The sequence below is a fragment of the Clarias gariepinus genome, chromosome 9 (genome assembly GCF_024256425.1).
Source record: "Clarias gariepinus isolate MV-2021 ecotype Netherlands chromosome 9, CGAR_prim_01v2, whole genome shotgun sequence".
Classification (NCBI taxonomy): domain Eukaryota; kingdom Metazoa; phylum Chordata; class Actinopteri; order Siluriformes; family Clariidae; genus Clarias; species Clarias gariepinus.
The window spans coordinates 13,317,227-13,337,333 of NC_071108.1; the positions used below are offsets into that span (position 1 = coordinate 13,317,227).

General features: G+C 41.9%; 1 protein-coding gene across 2 annotated transcripts in view; it reads left to right on the forward strand.

Annotated features, from left to right (window-relative positions):
- Positions 1–212: 212 nt before the first annotated feature.
- The window catches only part of fnbp1l (formin binding protein 1-like), a 54,584-nt gene continuing 34,689 nt past the window's right edge, over positions 213–20,107 (forward strand). For both annotated transcript variants that reach the window (XM_053503921.1, XM_053503922.1), the window contains exon 1: positions 213–427. In XM_053503921.1, the coding sequence (XP_053359896.1) occupies positions 404–427 (24 nt within the window). In that variant the 5' untranslated portion in view covers positions 213–403. The remainder of the gene's footprint in view (positions 428–20,107) is intronic.

Below are 20,107 nucleotides of genomic sequence, written 5' to 3' on the forward strand. Positions count from 1 at the left end.
ATTGATTGCATTCCGTCCTTGTGCGTGAACACGTGATGATCTGGCAACCTAAATTTTAAACTTTACCGGTGACGTCATAGCACAAACTCGGACTTGTTGTTCCAAACCGTGACCGGTAGAGTGTAGCATTGAGCTAACGTTCGGGCATTGTGAGCCCCCCCCCCCCCCCCTCTTCTTTTCTCACCAGGATCTTAATATCGTTACCGAGTCTCTGCATGCGTGTGTGTGCGCGTGCGTGTGGAGAAACGAGAGCGGTTAGTAGTCGTGCACTGTTCCTGGCTTCACGCGCTCTCGGTTCCACCGCGGCTGCGGCGAAGCGTCTCGCGTGGCTCGGAGTTCGGAACTACAAGCCCTTTAAGTGGACAGTGTGAGTGTGAGTGTGTCTTACCGCAGAGACAGAGAGATGAGTTGGGGAACGGATCTTTGGGTAAGACATTTCAGCTCTTCGGCTCTTTTGTGTGGCGTCGCGTTATTGTTTTAATTGAGGCTCGAGACGGTGCGGTCTCCGCCGGGTTTGTCTCCAGCGCCATTAATAGGACGCGATGTTACCTGGGTTGTTTATTGTTTGCATGTTTGTCTCGTACACACACACACACACACACACACTTGAAGCCTGTCTCAGACTGCCCAGTGTATTCCTCAATCCGGTTTTCACACCCTGTTTTTTCCCGACTGAAGCAGAGCAGAAACAGATTTTATCGCTCTTAAACACATTTAGTTTTTGTCTCCATCATTTTATCATGTGTGTGTTTTTTTATTTTATTTTATTTCTTCTTGCACCTAATTCCGACGCGGCCCTGCGCCGCCCTGTGCCGCTCTGGCAGTCGGTGTTGCTGGGTGCCGTTTGCTGAAACAATGCGGATCCGGTCAGAACTATTCATCAGTCAGATCTCTGTCTGGCCTTCTGCAGCTCTGTCTCTGTCTCAGCTCTGTCTCTGTCTCAGCCTCGACACACAGCCACCGGCTCGATCTCACCGCAGATTCCCGTCTTCCGCTTTAGACTTCTTTAGTCTTTTCCTTCTGTTTACTTTTCAGGTTAAGTGTTTAAACACGCCTTAAACCCACATAAGGCCTGGGTTGTGTCATGGTTTTAGCTTTCAGGTGTGTGTGTGTGTGTGTGTGTGTTTCTTTCTTCTCTCTCCTCCTTGTAACAAAAACAGTCCTGTTGGATCAAAATTTCTTAATAGTCTCGTCCTCAGTTTAGAAATAAGGACAATGAAGTCTGAGGACGAGGTCCCAGCTGAAGAAAGGGGTGTTGGCTGCGGGGTCCTAAAACATGACTCCCTAAACCCGAGCCATGGACGAGATAAGAGACTGAGCGAAGAATGGGACGGCGGACAGGATAAGGATCCTGGGGTTGGGGCAGGCATCAGGGAAAAGTAAAGGATATGATGGGGAATGGGCTGGACAAGGGACAGAGCAAAGGACATGACATGAGCCATGGATGAGACAGGAGACAGAGGAAAGGATGGGACAGGGGGCAGGGAAAATATCATGACAAGAGACAGAGGAAAGGCTGGGACAGGGGGCAGGGAAAAGATTATGGCAAGAGACAGAGGAAAGGATGGAACGGGGGCAGGGAAAAGATCAAGACAAGGAACAGGGTAAGGATCAGAGGATGGGATCGGCAGGGGTCAGGGCAATGTAAATGATTGAACAGGGGCCGGGGCGAAGGACAGGGCATGGGGCATGGGACAGAAAAAAAGGACCTGATGATAAGATTCAGAGGATGAGACAGGGGCCGGGTCAAAATAAATGATGGGGCAAATGACAGGGTAGGCCAAGGGACTGAGCAGGACAAATGACAGGGCAGTAGATAGAATAAGGGACAGGACGGGTCAAGGGAGAGGACAAGGGACAGGACACGTAACCAGCTTTCCGCACAAAATAATTTAAAAAAAAAAGCTCTCCACTACACCCAGTTTATGATGGTGTTTGAGCTTGATATTGAGTAAAAGTTGTGATTTGTTACTTTCCACATGACTTGACCAGTGTAAAGCTTTTAAAGGGTTAAGGCTGATTTCACTGTCGTCACCAGAATTCGCTTATCATAAGAGAAGACTTTGGTCCTGAGCCGAGTCTGGAGGTCTTGGAGCACATAGTGTCATTTCCTCGCTGGTGATTTAGTGCCATTGTGATCAGTGGCGAAAAAGGAATCACTAAGGACAACACGAAGCTCATATGGAGCAGCTAGAGATCTGATAGTGTCAAAAATGTAAACACAGGTTGAGGGACAGAAAGAACTAGGCCTGTAACCTGAAGCTTGCATAATCTTCTAGTCTAGATTGCGCTGATTAATGATGTAGGCAGTTGCTAGGTATTTTCTTTAATTACAGATGTGTTGTTTTATGATCAGCCCTGAAGAAGAGCACAAAACATCTTAAGAACGAGAGCGATTCTGTAAAGAATCTACCGAGTTCCTGAAGACTTCCTGTCGGCTTGTACAGCGAGTGAAAATCCTCAAACTACCCTGTCTGGCATGAACAAGCCTATGATGGTTAAAGGCACTGAGATCATTTTCCATTCTGATGTTTGTTGTCAACGCCACCAGATGTTTTTGGTTGGGTTAAAGGTTCAAGATTTATTTAAATTTTTTTTAAAGGAACTTTTTCTTAAAAAAAAAATTAATGCAATGCTTTGTTAGAGCTTTAGATATTTATCCAGAAGCATAAACTGAAGGCGATACATGGAGCCTCAGATATTGATTCTATATTTAAATCATTCATTACACTTGCCTTAGTTGTTGCTCGCACAGCCCTGGGTCATAGTTTTTTATTGTGCTGCTTGAACTCCTCACCCTCCTTTTCATTAAACGCCGCTATCCTGTCAGGGATAGAGAAAATTGCAAAACAGCGTAGTGTGGAGATATGGGCAACCTTTTGCCTCGTCACCTGCACGTCAGAGATTGGCTAAAGTGAAACTGGTTCACCTCGAAGCTTTTGTGCGTTTGTTTATCCTGGTTTTGTGCACGATGTGGGTGAAAGTACTCGGCCCATGAAACAGCTCGTGCCTGATAGTCTTTTGTGTAATCCTCATAAACCACGGGAAAACCGAATCTCGAGTTGCTGACTCCATGACGTTATTCAGGATCAGGACATTTTGTTCTCTAGTTTCTCTAAAATCCAGTAGATCTAGTTGCCAGTTGTGCGAATACTGCATTACATGCCTAGCCAAGCAATATGTTGGGGGGGGGGGGGGGGAGTATAGTGCAAGCTTCAGTTTCACTCCCAAATCTATACGTCTCTGTCTCACTCCCTCCTGCTAATCATTAACACTGATTTGGCTACATTTAGGAACCATGGTGCAGTCAGTTCTTGGTCATATTAATTGTTGAATGAATATAACTTTGCCTTTGAATGCGGTCACAACAATGTTATTAACTACATTTGTTTTAAACTATACCAGGCAACTGTAAACATATGTAATAACCGTGTATGTGGAATTACGGCCACTTTAGTCATGGACTCGAGTGATGTAGATGAGGTTGAGAAACTGTTGAAACCACTATGGCATTTCAACCTCTGTGGTTTTTAAGGGGGCTTCCGATTGCACGGTTTGTGGGACCGACTCAATATTAAACAGGTGGTCATAATGTCACGGCTGATCAGTGTGTATATCAGGTTTAGACTGCTCCCATCTTGGATTTAAATCTGAATACAGATAATGATATTTAAAGCACTAAACACAAATGTGTACGAAGGCGATGTTCCCAACACAAGCCACATTGTTCAATCCAATTTTTTTGGGGCTAGATGGGATTTGCATATCATGACGGTTCACATTCATAATTACACGTGAATTTCATCCGACCCCAGTGTGACTGTGTCTGTCCTCTGAAACGGCACGTATTTACACATCGAGACATCTTTGGTCACATTATCCTGGTTAAAACACTTTTTTGTGCGACTACTTATTAGTTACTCAGTCTACTACTTACTTAGTCAGTCAATGCAGTTTTAGCGAAAGTATGCTTCCAAGCAAAATTAAGGATTCCCCCCCCCCCCCCAAAAAAAACCTGTAGTGTCTGTAACCATGACAAATTCATGTTGCAATAACGTAATGATTTAAAATTTTTGATTGATACACTTTTTTAGCTTTATCTTATGTCATGTGAAATCTAAATAGGCCAAGTTTCATCTGAACGAAGATTAAGATCATTGAATTAAAAAAAAGTTACAGACACTACACCTTGGTGGGAGACTTTTGCCAACCAAAATCCAGCATGCACACACAGATACACACAACCAATCACACACTACAGGCGACACTAATCAACCTGCAGCGCTTGTCTTTGGGCTGTGTGGGGAAACCGGAATACCCAGAGGAAACCCACCAAGCACAGGAAGAACATGCCGACTCTGTGCACACAAAAGCCATATTTGAACCACTAACCCTGCAGGTTTAAGATCCCATGCTGCCTGTATTTACTGCATATTTGCGATGCACTAAGTTCACAGTTTAAGGACATTTTGTAAACTAGGATTCGACTTTGGTTTTGATATTTCAACAGCTTTGAGTTTTAGCTGCATCTTTGTGACTTTATACTTGCTATTGTTTCTAATAATAAATACATCTGTGTAAACTTGAGACTTAACATCCTTTTAAATGCACTGTTTTCTCACATGCCATAAAGGACACAAGAACTTGGAGAGTAAAATGTTTGTCCAGAGCGAGTTTAGGAAATCAATGCAGATTTTTAGAAAAGGTCTAGCAGGAGACATTGTGGCTTTTTCTTTTCTTTTCTTTTTTTTTTTTGCCCTGTGGGGGAGTTACAGAGACACATCCGTCGTTGTTATTAATGATCAGAAGCTGTGTGCGCAGATGGGTTTAATGCCTAGTTTAGAGAGTGTGTAATCCTGCAGGCGCTGAGTTCAGGAGTCAGAGTGTCTGTGTTCTCCCAGGGGTCTCCTGGAGCCGTGAAGGGGAAACGCGCCTAAGCTCCATCAAATCATACAGAACAAAGAAGTGATGAAAAAACACAATCAGTCGATCAGTTACAGTCAGGAAAAGGACATCGTCATTCTAGACAATCGCAAAGGACGTATGCGAACAGCAAGGTCGGCGTTGTGCATAACTCCTAGATGATCTTCGGTCATGTGTTTTTATTTACTGCCTTGTAACTTGTGTCGTTTCCAAGAAGCAGGTATCTGCCGTAATAATCCGTACTTCACCATAAACCTGTGCAAGGAGTAAAATGAGGTCAAACAGTTGAGGCCTTGAGTGAGTGGTGCTGGTGTAGCGAGGCAGGCCTGATTAGTCTGAAAGGTTTCCTCTGGCATAGACCTGACCGGTTACACCTGTTTAAAGAAATGCAGTGCGAGAAAAGATTTTGGTTCACTTACATGACATGTATGAGATGATAAACAATTAATAGTGTATTCAGGCAGTAAGTACACTCTGTTTTGTTTTAAAATAGCAAGGGCATGACTTCACAATAACAACAACTGCATATGTATTTTTCTATGAGCAAGCGTAGAACCACTCCTGATATTCTTCCATATTATTGGTATTATGGTCATAGAGTATCTTTGTATGGCAGATTGAAAAACACTATATTCTTAGTCTTAGTGGATCCAGAGCCAGTCCCATGACCACTGAATGATAGTAGTGATGGGAAGTTAGGATCATTTTAGTGACTCGGTTCTTTGAATCTTGTTTATCAGAATAAACTTTTTTTTTATTTTTTTATTCACATCTACATAGACGAATTTTGGCTAAAGTTCGAGTAATAAAAATATTACAATGTAGCTAAAGACATAATATTATAATTAACAGAATGAGTAGCTCACCTCTCATATCTTCTGATCCGAGTCGTTCGTTCTTTTGAATCTATCGCACTGCATAGCGTCTATGGGAGTCACTTGACAAAAGAATGAATGTCTCGGACTAGAAGACTTCTTGAGAAGAACCGCTCAATTCTGTTTCCTGTGTACTGCACTGCATAGTGTTTATAAGAGACACATAAGAACGATCAATTCGGACTAGAAGACTCAATGGTAACTAGTCATTTCTGTTTCCTGTCCCAGTAGAAAATGAACTTATCACTCTCTGAAACCACGCGTTCTTCTAAGTCACATCAAAGACTCATTTAAAAAGAAGAAATCGTTCATAAACGACCCATCACAAGGTAATGGAGCACAAGTTTTGGATGGGGAATCAGTCCTTCCCAGACCACCATTTACAAACACATACATTCACATCTTGTATTATAAGGGAAACTGGAGAACCCAGAGCAAACCCAGGCCCCACACAAACAGTCGGGTCAGGATCAAGCCCACGAGCTTCCTGCTGCACCACCGGGCCATCTGCTAGAACGGGCATCTAATCCAGTCACCCTGATCATGTTGTATTATTAGTGCGTACTGCATTGTGTTCATTTGGGTATCTAAACTCTTGCCATAAGTGTAGGTGAACTTTGCGCTGCCTTCAGTTAGCAATCATCTTCAGTCTCACTTCCTTCTTTCCTTCCTCTCTAAAGTTGCACATACACCAAATAAAATGTGTTTATAATAGGCCTGGGAAATATGAAGGTGTTATTGATGGAGAATTAACGCAGGGTTGTGCCAGTATGTTAGTAAACATGTGTCTGTCCGTCTTTCTGTCTATAGATAGATGGACCGATAGATTGATATAAAATGCAATTAAATCAATCTTTTGTTGGCCGATTATAAATTTAATCAATTGTTCAGTTTTCAATTCAGAATCGATTCATGCTTATGACCTTACTTAGGCCAAATTAGGAAAAAATTAGATGATCTAACATTAATGAATTACTTTAAAATAAACCACTATTGATTGCATCTTTAGCAAATACTTGCATTTTGGGAGAGTATCACTTGTTCATTTGAATTTATAGTGGTTCAGTGTGCAGCAGAGGATGGCAGGGGAAAACGGTTTATCGCTTTGTATGAGCAGTGTATCAACAACATAATTCACACAGCAATTCAATGCTTATTAGATACTCCTTATCATTTTTCATACTTCAAAACCTGTGAAATACAGCGTCTCGAAAAAATACAGACAGTAGTTCAACTTTAGTGTTATTGAATCGATTCAAATTGAAAATCATAATCTTCAAAAATCAAATCCACTCCACAGTATACCCATGATGCACAGATTTTCTGTTTCTATCTATCAGAATGTTTGAAGTACTGATTGGAATCTCTGTCCTCGTCTATCCGTCTTTTTGAAGCACCCACGTTGGCTTTGTTTAAGCGCCCAGGTTGAACAGGAGACGTAATCTCCAGTGCCTGTATTCTAAGCAGGTGATTTACCAAGTGTGATGTGTGCCAAGTCTAGAAGTACTGCCAAGTTAACACACACACACACATACAAACTATCCTGGGAAACACAAGTCAGGAACCAGCTTGTTTGAGCCCTAGTTATTCTTTGATTACATACAACAGAATCGTGCATGCCTGTATTGCTCGAACCACTTTTCTTTCACCTGTTGTTGCTGACCTGCTTTCATTCCACTCAATGCAGGTGGTTTCACAAAAGCGTTTTTCTCTTCAGTATGCCTTTCCTCATGCAGTAAATGATCCACCCAGCTATTTTATTTCTTCTGGAATTCCACATCGATGTCACGTTCGGAGCAGCACTACGTCTTCTAGCAGGGACGTTAACTGTAGTTTTGGCCTTTTTTTTGAAAAGCGACTACTTTTGTTTCGGGTCAGGGCACTCCTCGTCGCCAGCATTGAAGTGTTTATGGCGTTCCAGCTTCTCATACTGAGAGTCTTGTCTCTGTCAAACACAAGCGCTCGCTGTTGTGTCTCAGTTCCACACTGAGGCGCTTCACAAGCAGAGCTTTTGTAGTTCATAATCTTCTGTCTTGGCTGTCTGCATCGCTCGCTGGCACTCTGTAAAAGGCTAGCAGCTGGGCGTGAATGTGTGGCTGAATCGCACAACAGAGATTTATTCAGTTTAGATGTCAAAGTTTACATAGACAGAAATGTAGAGTTAAAAACGATGTACTAATTGGATAAATATTAGTGGCGGTTGTGCTGTGGGAGGCCACGCGGCTTTAATGCGCCGTAGCCGTCCGCGCTCTCGTCTGCGGAGAGCCACATGCAAGACGTTTGGTTTCGAATCGGATCGAAAGCATTATTACTCTAGACACAATTTAGAAAATCTAAACAAATTTATGATTCATTTCGAGGAATAAAATGTGATGTGATGCATGCTGGGAAAGGAAAACACTGAAAGACGGCATGGTGTGATAGCAAGCGGAGTTACTCTCAACAGCCTGAAGTTTATTCTTTTCATAACAGCATGTGTTTTATTTCTTTTTACATCACGTATAATTTGCCAGGGTTTATTATTATTGTTATTATTATTATTATTATTTTTTTTTTTTATTAACAACTTAATACAGTATAAACAATTAACACTTGAAAAGAAAGTGTCAAATTTGTAGATCCATGCATTACTTGTTAGTGTAGACATAATGACATAAGAAGAAGTGGAATAATATAAATTTTATTATATTAAGTTAATTCGATGCTGCTGTTGTATAAAATTAAAACTGAAAATTAAATTTCATGCGCACCACTTGCACATTACAGGACTTTAAATGGCAGTTATTTCCACATCCCTCATACAGTCCTGACCTCATTCCAAACAGTTTTCACATATTTAAGGCCAGTACAGGAGCTCCTGGGAGGCCAGTGTGTCAATACTGATCAAGCTTTTTACCATGATGGTTTCCAAGCACCGGTGAAACATAAGTACATTAATGTTGCAGAGGGTTATTTGGAGAAATAAAAGTAGTTTTGACTCTGAAACTGTATTGTTATTCTATAAATCACGGCTTGACTTGAGCACTCTTTATTTCTTGTAATAACAATTTTTTAATTACAATAATTTATTAATGAATGTCATCGTGATTATAGTTACACAAGATCAGATAATTATTTAAGCCTAAGGATAAGTGGATGTCATGGAAAAATTAAGCATTTAATGAAGCGTCTACAAAACGTGATTGTTCCAGTTATCGCGTCACTTGTGCAGCTATAAAGGGTCACTCCCAGTCCAGTCTTTTAATTTAACTGTCTTAATGCAAAACTAATCATGGTTTACTTCCAAGAAAGTTCTCTGTCCTGAAAATGTTCTCAAAGTTTTTCTCAATCAGGGTTTTACTCTGTCTGGAATATAACAAAAAATATATTATCATTGACTATTTAATATTAACCATATTTTATAATTGTTAATTTGTTTATTTTATTTATATTATACATTTATTTTCCCTATATAATCTCTATACAATGCTCTTATCACAGGGTTTCACTAATGCTTGGATACCACCAAGGTAGAAAGTTCTCTCAGTATGCCACGGCCATGATCGAACTGCATGCTTCATGTCTGAAACGCTGGCCTCCCGGGAACTCCTTTAATGGCCCAAACATGTGGAAATCACTTGACATGAGTTTCTGTAATGTGCAAGTGGTGCAAGTGGTGTTCTTGAAATGTGCCCACTGACAAAAGGACCTCTTGGGAAAGTTATCCGTCGATTTGAACGATCAGGCGTTCCACTCAGTGAATGTTCATGGGAGTGACTGCAGCGGGTTCCGAGTCATGAACGTACGGCCTTCTTTAAACTGCTTTCACGGTTCAAATAATTCTTATAATGGAATATCGAGAGAGAACAATACCAAGATGAGAAGGAGGTCAGTAAGCAGACAACCGATAAAGTTTTATTTTTGTTACTTGTATATAGTTTGGTATCAATAACCCGGTCCTTGATGTATTTTACAGATCGTCCTTTACCGTAGGGTCTGCTGGTGTAGGAAAATGTGGCAAAAAGATACCATGCAGCAACTAAAACCTTCAGCCACAAGGACAGCTTTTTTTTTTTTCTTCACATAAAATCCTTATGGGAATTCATAAGAAACCTGTGTGGGCGGCAGCGTGTTGTGTAACTCGCAAGAAAAGAAGAAAAAAAAAACAGCGGATGCTATCACAGGACTGACTCTGATACCTTCCAGGATGTCTTGTAGCCAGGGAATCTTTTTTTTATTTATTTATTATTATTATCATCATCTCTTTAATAATTCATCAGCTTAAGACCTAAGCATTCGCTTTTGCATGGTCCTCCTCTGAGGAATAGGAAAATGAATTCAGGCTGCGCTCAGGCGCTCGGGCTCTTTGGGAATTGGCTGGAGATGTGTGTAGAGGGGTAACGGAGTTCATTGTTCTCAGACTCCCCCCGTACACATTTACAGGGCCCCTCAACAGCCCTGACGGATCACTCAGCCCTGTTTACAGAGAGAGAGAGAGAGAGAGAGAAAAAACACGGAGAGCCGGACTGCACATTTTTTTTTTTTTTTTTTTTCCCTGCTTCACCTTTGTCCAGATGACATGCACAGCTTTGTTTACAGCCAGTGGAAATATTGCCAGAAGCATTTGGTGATTATTTTCTCCAAATGCACAGAATGCATCGAGGAATGCTCATTTATCCGTCTCAGAGGCAGTTTTACGTTTAGTTTTTTAGTTTTTTGTCTCGGTCTGGTAACCTTACAAGCATGAGAAAGTTCGAGCGTCTCTTCGTGACCTGCATATTAACATTTTAGATGTAGTTGTGTGTAAGATGTAGTGGCCTGTTGGTCTCCAGGCCTTCTCTCTACAATGCATATTATTTCTTTTATGCTGTTTTTTTGGTTTAAATGCTTGTCTCTTTCTATGAGGTTGTCTAGGCTCTGTGCTTTTGTAAGCCTGGTATATTTTATAGCCTGGCCTTAAAGTGTTACCTGGCTGCATGTGGAAGCGCCCCGCTGTTTTGGAACCGTTCGTTAAAAATGAGCACGCAAGCAATTTGTGTTCTGTTGTTCAAGACGTATTTATTTTAATTCTAAATCACAATAAAGGCATTTTTTTTTTTTTTTAGTTTTTAGCAGCATGGTGCACACATCACACCGCAAATGCATAACAACACTTTTTATTTATTACATTGTTATTTAAACGTCAGGAACAAGAGGAGTGAAGCCCTAAGAACTGGTGGTTGATGGATTGGCTGAGGAAATCCACATATGTAAACTGTATGGCAGAAAGCTTTGTGGACGCATAACCATTGCGATCACATGTGCTTCTTAGGCACGTCATTCCAGAGTTTGTCCCCAAATTTCTGCTGTTACAGCTTCCAGAGGCTTTATGCCGGATTCTTGAACGCAGCCTTGGGGATTTGCGGTCATTCAGCCACAAGTGTCATATATTGGTAATGGGTGAGGGGTCCTGGTGCAGTCCGCATTCCAGTTCATTCCAAAGGTGTTAGTCTGGGTTCTTCCACTTTTCCACATTGGCAAATCATGTCTTTATTGACCCCCAGTATCGTTATCCTGGAACAGGTTTGCATTTTTTGGTTCCAGTGGCGGTAAATTATTATGCAACAAACACTAGGGCAGCTGAGGCTCTGGGTTCCTGAATGGAGGGTCAGTGTTCCAAGCCCCACCACTACTGCTTTGCCACTGTTGGACTCTTTTGCAAGGCCTTTAACACTATACCCATACGAAATACCCAGTTACTGGAGATGGAGATGCAGATCTTCAGTGCCATTCTCAAGCCTGAAGGAATGGGTGGGTTGCTGCAAGAATCCCATCTGGCGTAAAATCTTTGCATGTAACAGAAAAAAAAAAGCTTGCATGCTTTTAGCTTGGTGGATACAGCTCACCGGTGTCCACATACTTTTGGCCATCATGTTTCTGTTTACCCTGCTAAATTAATGAAGTATGTTACATCTGTTTGTTAAAACCCAAACATTTTTACTCCTACACTCTTACACCACCACCCATTTTACCTGATTTGAAAGCTTGCACTGTTGCTGTAAAATGTAACCCATGTTCTGTTATTGATTATAAATCTGCCCCACACAACATAACAGGGATTTTGTATTCCATGCCGTCGCTGTGTTGCTTGTGCCGCACCACGTGCATACCACATCTGAGTTTCAGGATGTAATGGGAGAGGTTGCTTTCTAGTCCCCGGTCCCTTTAAACAGAGGTTAAATCAGTACAGGAAGGGGGGGGGTTAGTTGTCCCGGCCCCCTGCTTTCCCAGCTCTCCAAGCCGACACCAAGAGGCCGTCTAACGGCGCAAACTGCTGTTAATTAAACGGCCATCAGAGAAGAGTTACAGCAGCAGTGTCCTTCTGCTAGAACCTCTCCAGATGTTCCTAAATCAGCAAGATTGTTCAACTCCTTGGCCTCGCTAATGATTTCCAAATGAAGCCCCTCTCGGGGGTGGTGGTGGGGGGGATAGCACACAGCCTGTTGTTCCCGCGCTACCTGAGTGGGGGAAAAAAAAAACAAGCACAGCAATTTTCACGCAGCAATTTTCTCATTCAGACTGCTCTTATGTCACTGTTTAAGGAATATTAGTGCAACTAGTTCCCACATTAGTCACGGAAAAAAAGGACTCGGAATGTTTGTGTAATATTGAATTTTGGTGCATTGTAATGCCATTGCTACGGTAAAAGCGTAAACACAAAGAGCTTAATGGAATAATAATAAAAAAATTTAAAAACGACATGCAGGCAGGAATGAGCGCAGCACATGGCAGCTACGCCCCACTGAGTTAATACATATTCTCCTTGAAAGAGCCATTCCAGAGATTTAACAAAAAACTTTTTCACATAAAAAAATGTAAGAAAAAACACATGATCCTACTCTGCATTAGCTCTTTCTTTACTTTTAAGAATGTTCTCCATCAAGTAGTACTCGCTAGAGCTGATTTCATTCCTACTCTGCAGAAGGACATCTTTTTGCACGTACATTTGAAATACAAGAGATCACTAGTAATAACTCAGATGGTGGAGGTTAGGCTATAAATGTATTCGTCTTACTTTATAACATAATACATAGCCTTTTTATACAACATAAGAAAATTTTAATAAAGTGTAATAGTGAATTGGTGTTGATATCGTGATATCATATCAGATGGTCCCTGATGAGTTCCACTTTAAAAATGGCTTTATAAAACAACGATCAGCTGCTGGAAATAAAACTACTCGCCTTGTTTTATTTTTCTTTTTTTCTTTTGAGTCTTTATGCTGTGAATATAACCGAAATGTTGTGTATTGCTCTGCTAGCAAGTTTGCAACACATGGTGACTTTTTCCCCACAGAAATCACGCTTTAAAACCTGATAAGATGACCCCTAAACTTCACTTGCATTCAGTCATTCACACTAAAACCACAAATTCCGTGATAAGCCATCTCAGTGTGTGCTTTTAAGCAGCGTGCGTCTTTCAGGGCTCAGAGGAGGCATGACATTTAGCATGACCGCGTTGGCGTCTAGTGAAAGACGTATAACGCATGCACACAATATTGCTTTTAAAATAAAAAACGGGGGTCACATATTTTTTTAAGATGCACCGTGTATACACAGTAATGTAATGACCGACAAACAAACTGAATAACGTTGATTATTATTTATATAATCGATGCACCCAAGGCTTATCTACGTCTGTGGAAGAAGCAATGGCTGGTTCGCTAATGTAGCACAAAATTCACAAACCGATATATTCAAAACTAATGCTGGACATGATAGAACGGCACCAGAACACTCAGTGCATCACAGCCTGCCACGTTTGGGGCTTAGCAGGTAAAGAGTTGTCGAGGTTGTTGACTCGGCTTCCAAACTTGCCAAGCAAACCATGGAATGCAGTGGACAAACAAGTCTGATCCATCAAGGCCACACCCCACAACCTATAGCATCCAAAGGATCTGCCATTAAATTTCTGGTGCCAGACATACTGGTCTTGTAGAGTCTTGTGCCGAGGGACTAGGTCTGCTCTGGTAGCACAACAGGAACAATAGTGGGCTTAATTTTATTGTTCTGGCTGATCAGTGTAAGGTTTTATGATTGGAATGTATATACAGTATACAGTAATGCTTAGATCACGGTGAGAGTGGCGTAGCGACCTAATGGTTAGTGCGCCCAGCTTATTATTGTAAGGTTGCAAATTCGAAACTCGGTTAGCTCTTTCACCAGGCAGCATAATTTGGTACCAGTTTATACCACAATACATTCTACTGAAGGGTATGGAAACAAAGACCAATGGCGCAACACACTCGGAGGAAAGCAGTATCTGCCCTCTTGCGCATACTTGAGCTCACAGACGCCTACGATCGACGCGGATCTCTCTGATCGACAGGAGAATGATTTCTATCCCTCTCACCCACTGAGCGCGGCCCATTTAGCTCTCCAGAACTCCCAGGCACAAACGTCTGGGGATTCAGACTCTTCAGAACACAATGGATGCTTTTCTGTTGCACCAATCCGGAGCCACTTTTAGTGACTGCTTTTACCAAGGAAAGTCCAAATCATGATCTGCAGGCAGCTCAGAGCGGTGGGCAGAGTCAGTAGAAGCTTTGTTCCTTGTAAAATCCTTAGGATTAGCAAGTAGGAATAAATTTATATGACGGGTGATAATGACGGACTGTCTTCACACAAGACAAAAACCAAACCATGTTCATTTTCTTTTTTAGTCTTGCTTTCTCATCTGGAAAAAAGTAGCCCTCGCTGTTTGAATGAGTCACACAGACTTAGCGGGGAAGGTGATAATCAGAGCTGCTTCGCTGGCTACCTACTGTGTGGTACCACGTCTCTTAAAGAATAGCAATTAAGGCTAAGCATGTACTTCATTACTTATCCACTTAATGTCCTGGTGCAAACATGTTCATACGGATGATGTGATTGGGTGTTCATTATGCCTGGAATAAAATTAACAGTTAGCAGATTTTCATCATGGAAAATCAAGTCATAGATTTGCCCTTTAATTCCTCTGGCTAGCAATAAAAATCATTGTTAAAGTAATATCAAGATTAGGTTGAAGTTCAGTTTTCCTTACTGGGATCTGTCAAGGGAAATGTTGTTCTTGAGAAATCCGATTGGAGTTCCCTCCTCATGGCCATGTCTCCAGCGAGCTACGAAGCAAGCGAGGAAGGAAGCCTGTCCCTGCCTCGGCCCGCATGCCAGAGCCCTAATTGATCGCGGATGTTTGGAGCCCCTCCATTTCTTTCTCCTCACAGAGCAGGATCTGTAAATGCAACCCATGACTCTAGCCCGGAGTCATCTGTGCGGGATGCTGTGAGCACCGTGGGGCATTCGCTTAGTCACTTAGTATGTTTGACTAATATTTCCATCTTGGTGTAATGATTAACATTGAAGCCAAACACATACCTGCGTTAATCCCTGTTTAAATAGCACGTATTAGTTAGAAGAGTCATTTGGAAAGTCCCTGAGGAGAAGCGGGAGAAGGATGAGTCGGACGTGGCTCAGAATTTCAGAATGAGACGCCGGATTTGAAGTGAAGTGACTCGATGCTCGAGATGATGAGTGGAGTTTGAATATTAGCGTGCTGTATACTGCTTTCAGAGAGGATGTCCGACTTTAGACTCTGACTCTGGCTTTAGTCTCTCTTGAAAAGTCAGCAACATCCCAGAAGTTATCATTTATATGAAATTCAGAAGGTGCAATGTATGACACAGGATGAAATCAGACATGCTTCTGGAAATAAAATGAGAGTGCGTGAGTGAGTTGGATTTATTTATTTTTCCTCCTTTTGCTTTACCACTAACAAAAATTCATGAGTCCATGCACACAAACCAGCTTTCTTATTCCCACTGCTCTGACAGCATGCTCATCGCTCCAGATTTTATCTTGCGGCATTAGACCAAGGTTCTAAGGACGAATTGATCTTGATTTTAGAATTTTGTTTTTTTTTAAAATTGCTTGTTGCTGTTACAGGCTGTTCTGCTCTGAGACATAATGATACGATGGAGCAGCCAGCAGTCAAGTGGGAATTTAGCAAGACATGATGTAAAACCCCCACATTTGCATTTGAATCCGATGGTCATATACATCGTATACAGTGATGAGTAGGAGAGTCTGTTAAAGTAATTCAGGCTTTGAGGTCTTGGTCCAGTCCTAAACTCACTAAAGGGGATTACCCCTGAAAATTTAATTGATGGTTGAATCAAGCGGTCAGTTCTGTCAAAATCGATTAACCCTTTTTTTTTTTTTGACGAATCCCTTAAAAGTACAATAGATTTATCAGAAAGTACAAACCACTTCCATCTTCCACAATTACACATATTGTAGAAAAGTACGCCTGCGTTTTCTTATGAGTTAATTGGTGGTTTGGTGCAATACTGCCCCCTGCTGTGCTGGAGTGTGGAGCAGAAGGTCGGCAGGATAGATTGACCCTTGTTTGGTATTAGATGTTACATCTATGCGCCTGTACGCGTGTACGGACTGATGTGTACAAACAGGTGATCCCCTAACCAGTCGTCCCAGTGACACCCAAGATCCCAATGGAGAGCTTTCAGTTAGAGCCAGGATTATGTATAAACCTTGAAATAACTCGGCTGGTCACCAGAGCCGCAGGTGGAGAAGTGGAGCACTAACGCTCTCTGTGTAAACCATGTAACTCTGGCATTTAGCCTAAAGCTCATTGTGAAACCGGCCGCACCCGAGTGTGTTCAACGCTGCATTTCCACATTAGCGTTCACTCATATTACCGTTAATGTTGATCTTGGTCATGCGCCATCTTAACATAATGGCCCAGAAATGTAGAAATTGTTTTCTACTCTTAGACCTGCGTGTTTCGTTTGGTGTTAAATTAATTTGTGGGTTTTGTAATGACCGGTGGAATCATTTACAACTGACGTAGTAATCTGACTCCACTATCAGTGACGTGTGATCTGGCGTAGCTATGCGCCGCTCCTTCACTGTGTGGTCCTCCGTCTTTCCTAGCGCGTTCCGCTATCTTTACACAGGAAGATGATTGCCATGCACCCCCCGTCCCTAAGGTGGGTAAATGATTTAACTGTAGTAAATCAGTCTGTGCCTGTGCTGCCCTGTGCCTCAATTCCTCACGACTCCACGCCCTCGCGCTCCTCAGGACGAGGAACCCACGCTAGTCTCCGTCATGCTCTGGCTCTGCAGCAATCATGACCTCACCAGCTCCAGGACAGATGGTGTAAGGGGTCAGCCTCTCTCTGCTAAAGCTAAAGACCGCAAGCACTGCCAACCCGACCGTTTATAGGGCTAAAAACACAGCCCGAGCATATTCCTGCAATCTTCTTACTTTGCCATGCGGTAATTATAGACGTCGCCATGGCACTCGCATATCCACACTGTCTCTTTTTTTCCGTTTATCATAGGAGCTCAGGCTCTGTGCTGCCCTGTATATCAGATGGAACATTTCATTACTGATCACAGTTTAGGTTTTTAGTCAGCAAATAGATTTAGGAAAGAACAAGCCCGGCCGAGTTTATTTTCAGCGAAGGTTCCCTCACGTGGCACACCATCCGCCATCCTGCCAGAGTCGCAGGGTATCTAGATTATATCCCAGGAACATCAGAGGCAGAAATGCTCCCATTTAACATGTACAGAAACACTGGGAGAGATGATGATAACTCCATACTCTGCATACTGAGATCCACGTGTATTGTAGTAATAGTATTTATACTAGAGGTGTTTAAGCTCATCAGCTTTAATGTAATCAGTGATATTATTATTTCAGGTTAAAGCCCACTAGGAAATAACATTTTGTAAGGTTAAGTATCTTCCACCGCGTTTACACTAAGTTGTACTACTTCCTTCATCGCCAGCCAAATACACTCTGTTTAAAGTAGATTATTAAATCTGGCGCATGACTGTTAACATTTTTATCTCAACATTTTGATTTGAGCGGCTAACACTCCCAGTGCGATATTTTACACACCCTCACCTCGGATATGCGTTTTATCTCATAGTGGCGTTCCACATCACTTCTTCAATTCACACCACGGTTTCGCACAGTTCCCGCCTACTCAACATTTTGATTTAATTGATGGTGCAGATTTAACTTAAGGCAAATACTGAAGGACTGGCAAAGTTTCATTAAATTCTGCCCAGACAGTTTTGCGCAATGCTGAAATAAAATCATCTGGACAGACATATAGATATACAGACATACAGACACAATTTTCTTATTATTATTATTTCGCCTGTATGCATATCAGCTGTGCAGAAAACAACCAGCATAAAAATCTGTAACATGTCAGCTTATGACGATGAGTCTTGTAACCCCTGGAAACCTTCAATTAAGCTTTTTTTTTTTTTTTTTTTTTGAACAAAAGCACTTTTTTTTTGTCTTTTCCTGAATGTAGAAAGCGCGTCTTTGTTCTTAGAGTACATGTTGGAGGATGTGACGCTCTTATCACCACAAAACTGTCCTTGTTTTATGGCCCTTGTTGTCCTCAGTTGAATGGCCTCAGCAGACGTGTATGCTTTCCAAACATGCCCTATGACTATAAACACATCCGACGCTCCCGTTTCATCTCTGATTCATGGTTTTCCTCTGCACTCTACTCGTGCCAGCAGTTTCTCAATTTTGAGGTTGCTTAATTTATCAGCTGTGCTTTCATTTGCAAACTCGTTCTCAATCATGCCTTATGTTTCATTGCACAAATGACCGTCTTTTAGATAGCAAAGACCATTTCAAAGGCAGTTGTGTTGGTGCGACGCAGCTGGCTGTTCAGTTAAAGTCGGCACGGTCTGACTTGTAGCGTGCATGTGAGCGAGATGGTACTGGACGGTGATAACTCTCCCTTTCTCCCCCACCAGCTAAGACCACTGCTTGGAACGAAGCATGACAGACCACAAGGTAGTGTTTATCCACTCATCATGTCCTCCCGTGGTCCTCAAACCATTTCCTGTTTCTGATCGTCATCATTTTCAGCCTCAGGATTCCATACACAGGCCAGCTTCTGGAATCTTTTAGGGAGCTGAGTCAGTTTTGTCTTGCAGTGTGAATACTGTACATCACTTAATTCTCAGGCTTGTTAAGGGCTCTGGCTGGAAAACCAAATTCCTCGCCGTGTCGATTAACTTTTGAGAGGGGGGGGGGGAGGGGGGTTGAAAAATCAAACCAGAATTCCACACTGAAATCTTTATTATTTTTTTTATTTCTTGAATAAAGCAGACTGGATGGAAATGTAGTGTATTTTAACCTCAGGGCTGACTTGATGTACTTTATGGTGCCGTGGAATCTGAGCACTGTTAGTTCATGAGACTTCTGTAGCTTTGCAGCAATCGGTCGTAAACTCGACAGAATAGCGACGGGAAGTGACGCTGAATTTTTTTCCCGGAGTCGTTTAGTTAATTTCGTTCTTTTGATCAGAAATTAAATAAAAAGTTATATTTTCAATAAACAGACACCCAACACATCTACATACACACATTTTGGCTGTAGTTCCAGTACTGAAAATGTTACAATGCAGCTAAGGACATATTATGATAAACAGAATGAGCAGCTCACCACTCATATCTACTAGCCTGAATCATTCGTTCTTTTGTCACGTGACTCCCATAGACGCTATGCAGTGCGTTACACGACAAACAGAATTGAGCGGTTCATCTCACGAGTCTTCTAGTGCGAGTCGTTCATTCTTTTGTCATGTGACTCCCATTGATGCTATGCAGTGCATTAGATCCAAAAGTACAAATGACTCGGACTAGAAGGCTCGTTTAGAAGAACCGCTCAATTCTGTTTCCTGTGTACTGCACTGCATAGCGTCTGTGGGAGTCACGTGACAAAAGAACGACCGATTCGGACTGACAGACTCAAAGGTATTTAGTCAGTTCTGTTTCCTGTACATAACCTACTGAGGTGTTGCGATGCGTCTCGCATGCGCGCCCAGTAGAAAATGAACGAATCACTCCGAGACTACTCGTTCTAATGGGTCACGCTAGAGACTCAAAAAGAACGAATCGTTTATAAACAACCGATCACTCCAACAGAAGAAGAAGCGATACGCTCACAAAGTGCGAGTGTTTGTGGAAGATGAGCAGTTTGTATTTCCTGCTAAAGCTTTGGTATATTATATGCTTTTTTTTTATAATTGAAAAAGCAAGAATCCATTCTAAATGGAACAAAAAAACTGATTTGTTTTTGTTTAATTGAATTTACCAACTAAAGATGGATTAAATTGCCTAATCGATGAGATCACACAGCTGTGCTTTAGTCCAGGAGGGAGCAAAGAGGATGTTTTTAGGTCATTACACTGGAACAACCTGGCAAAAGCAACACTAGGAGGAAAGGACAAGCATCAAAGGAGTAATTCACAG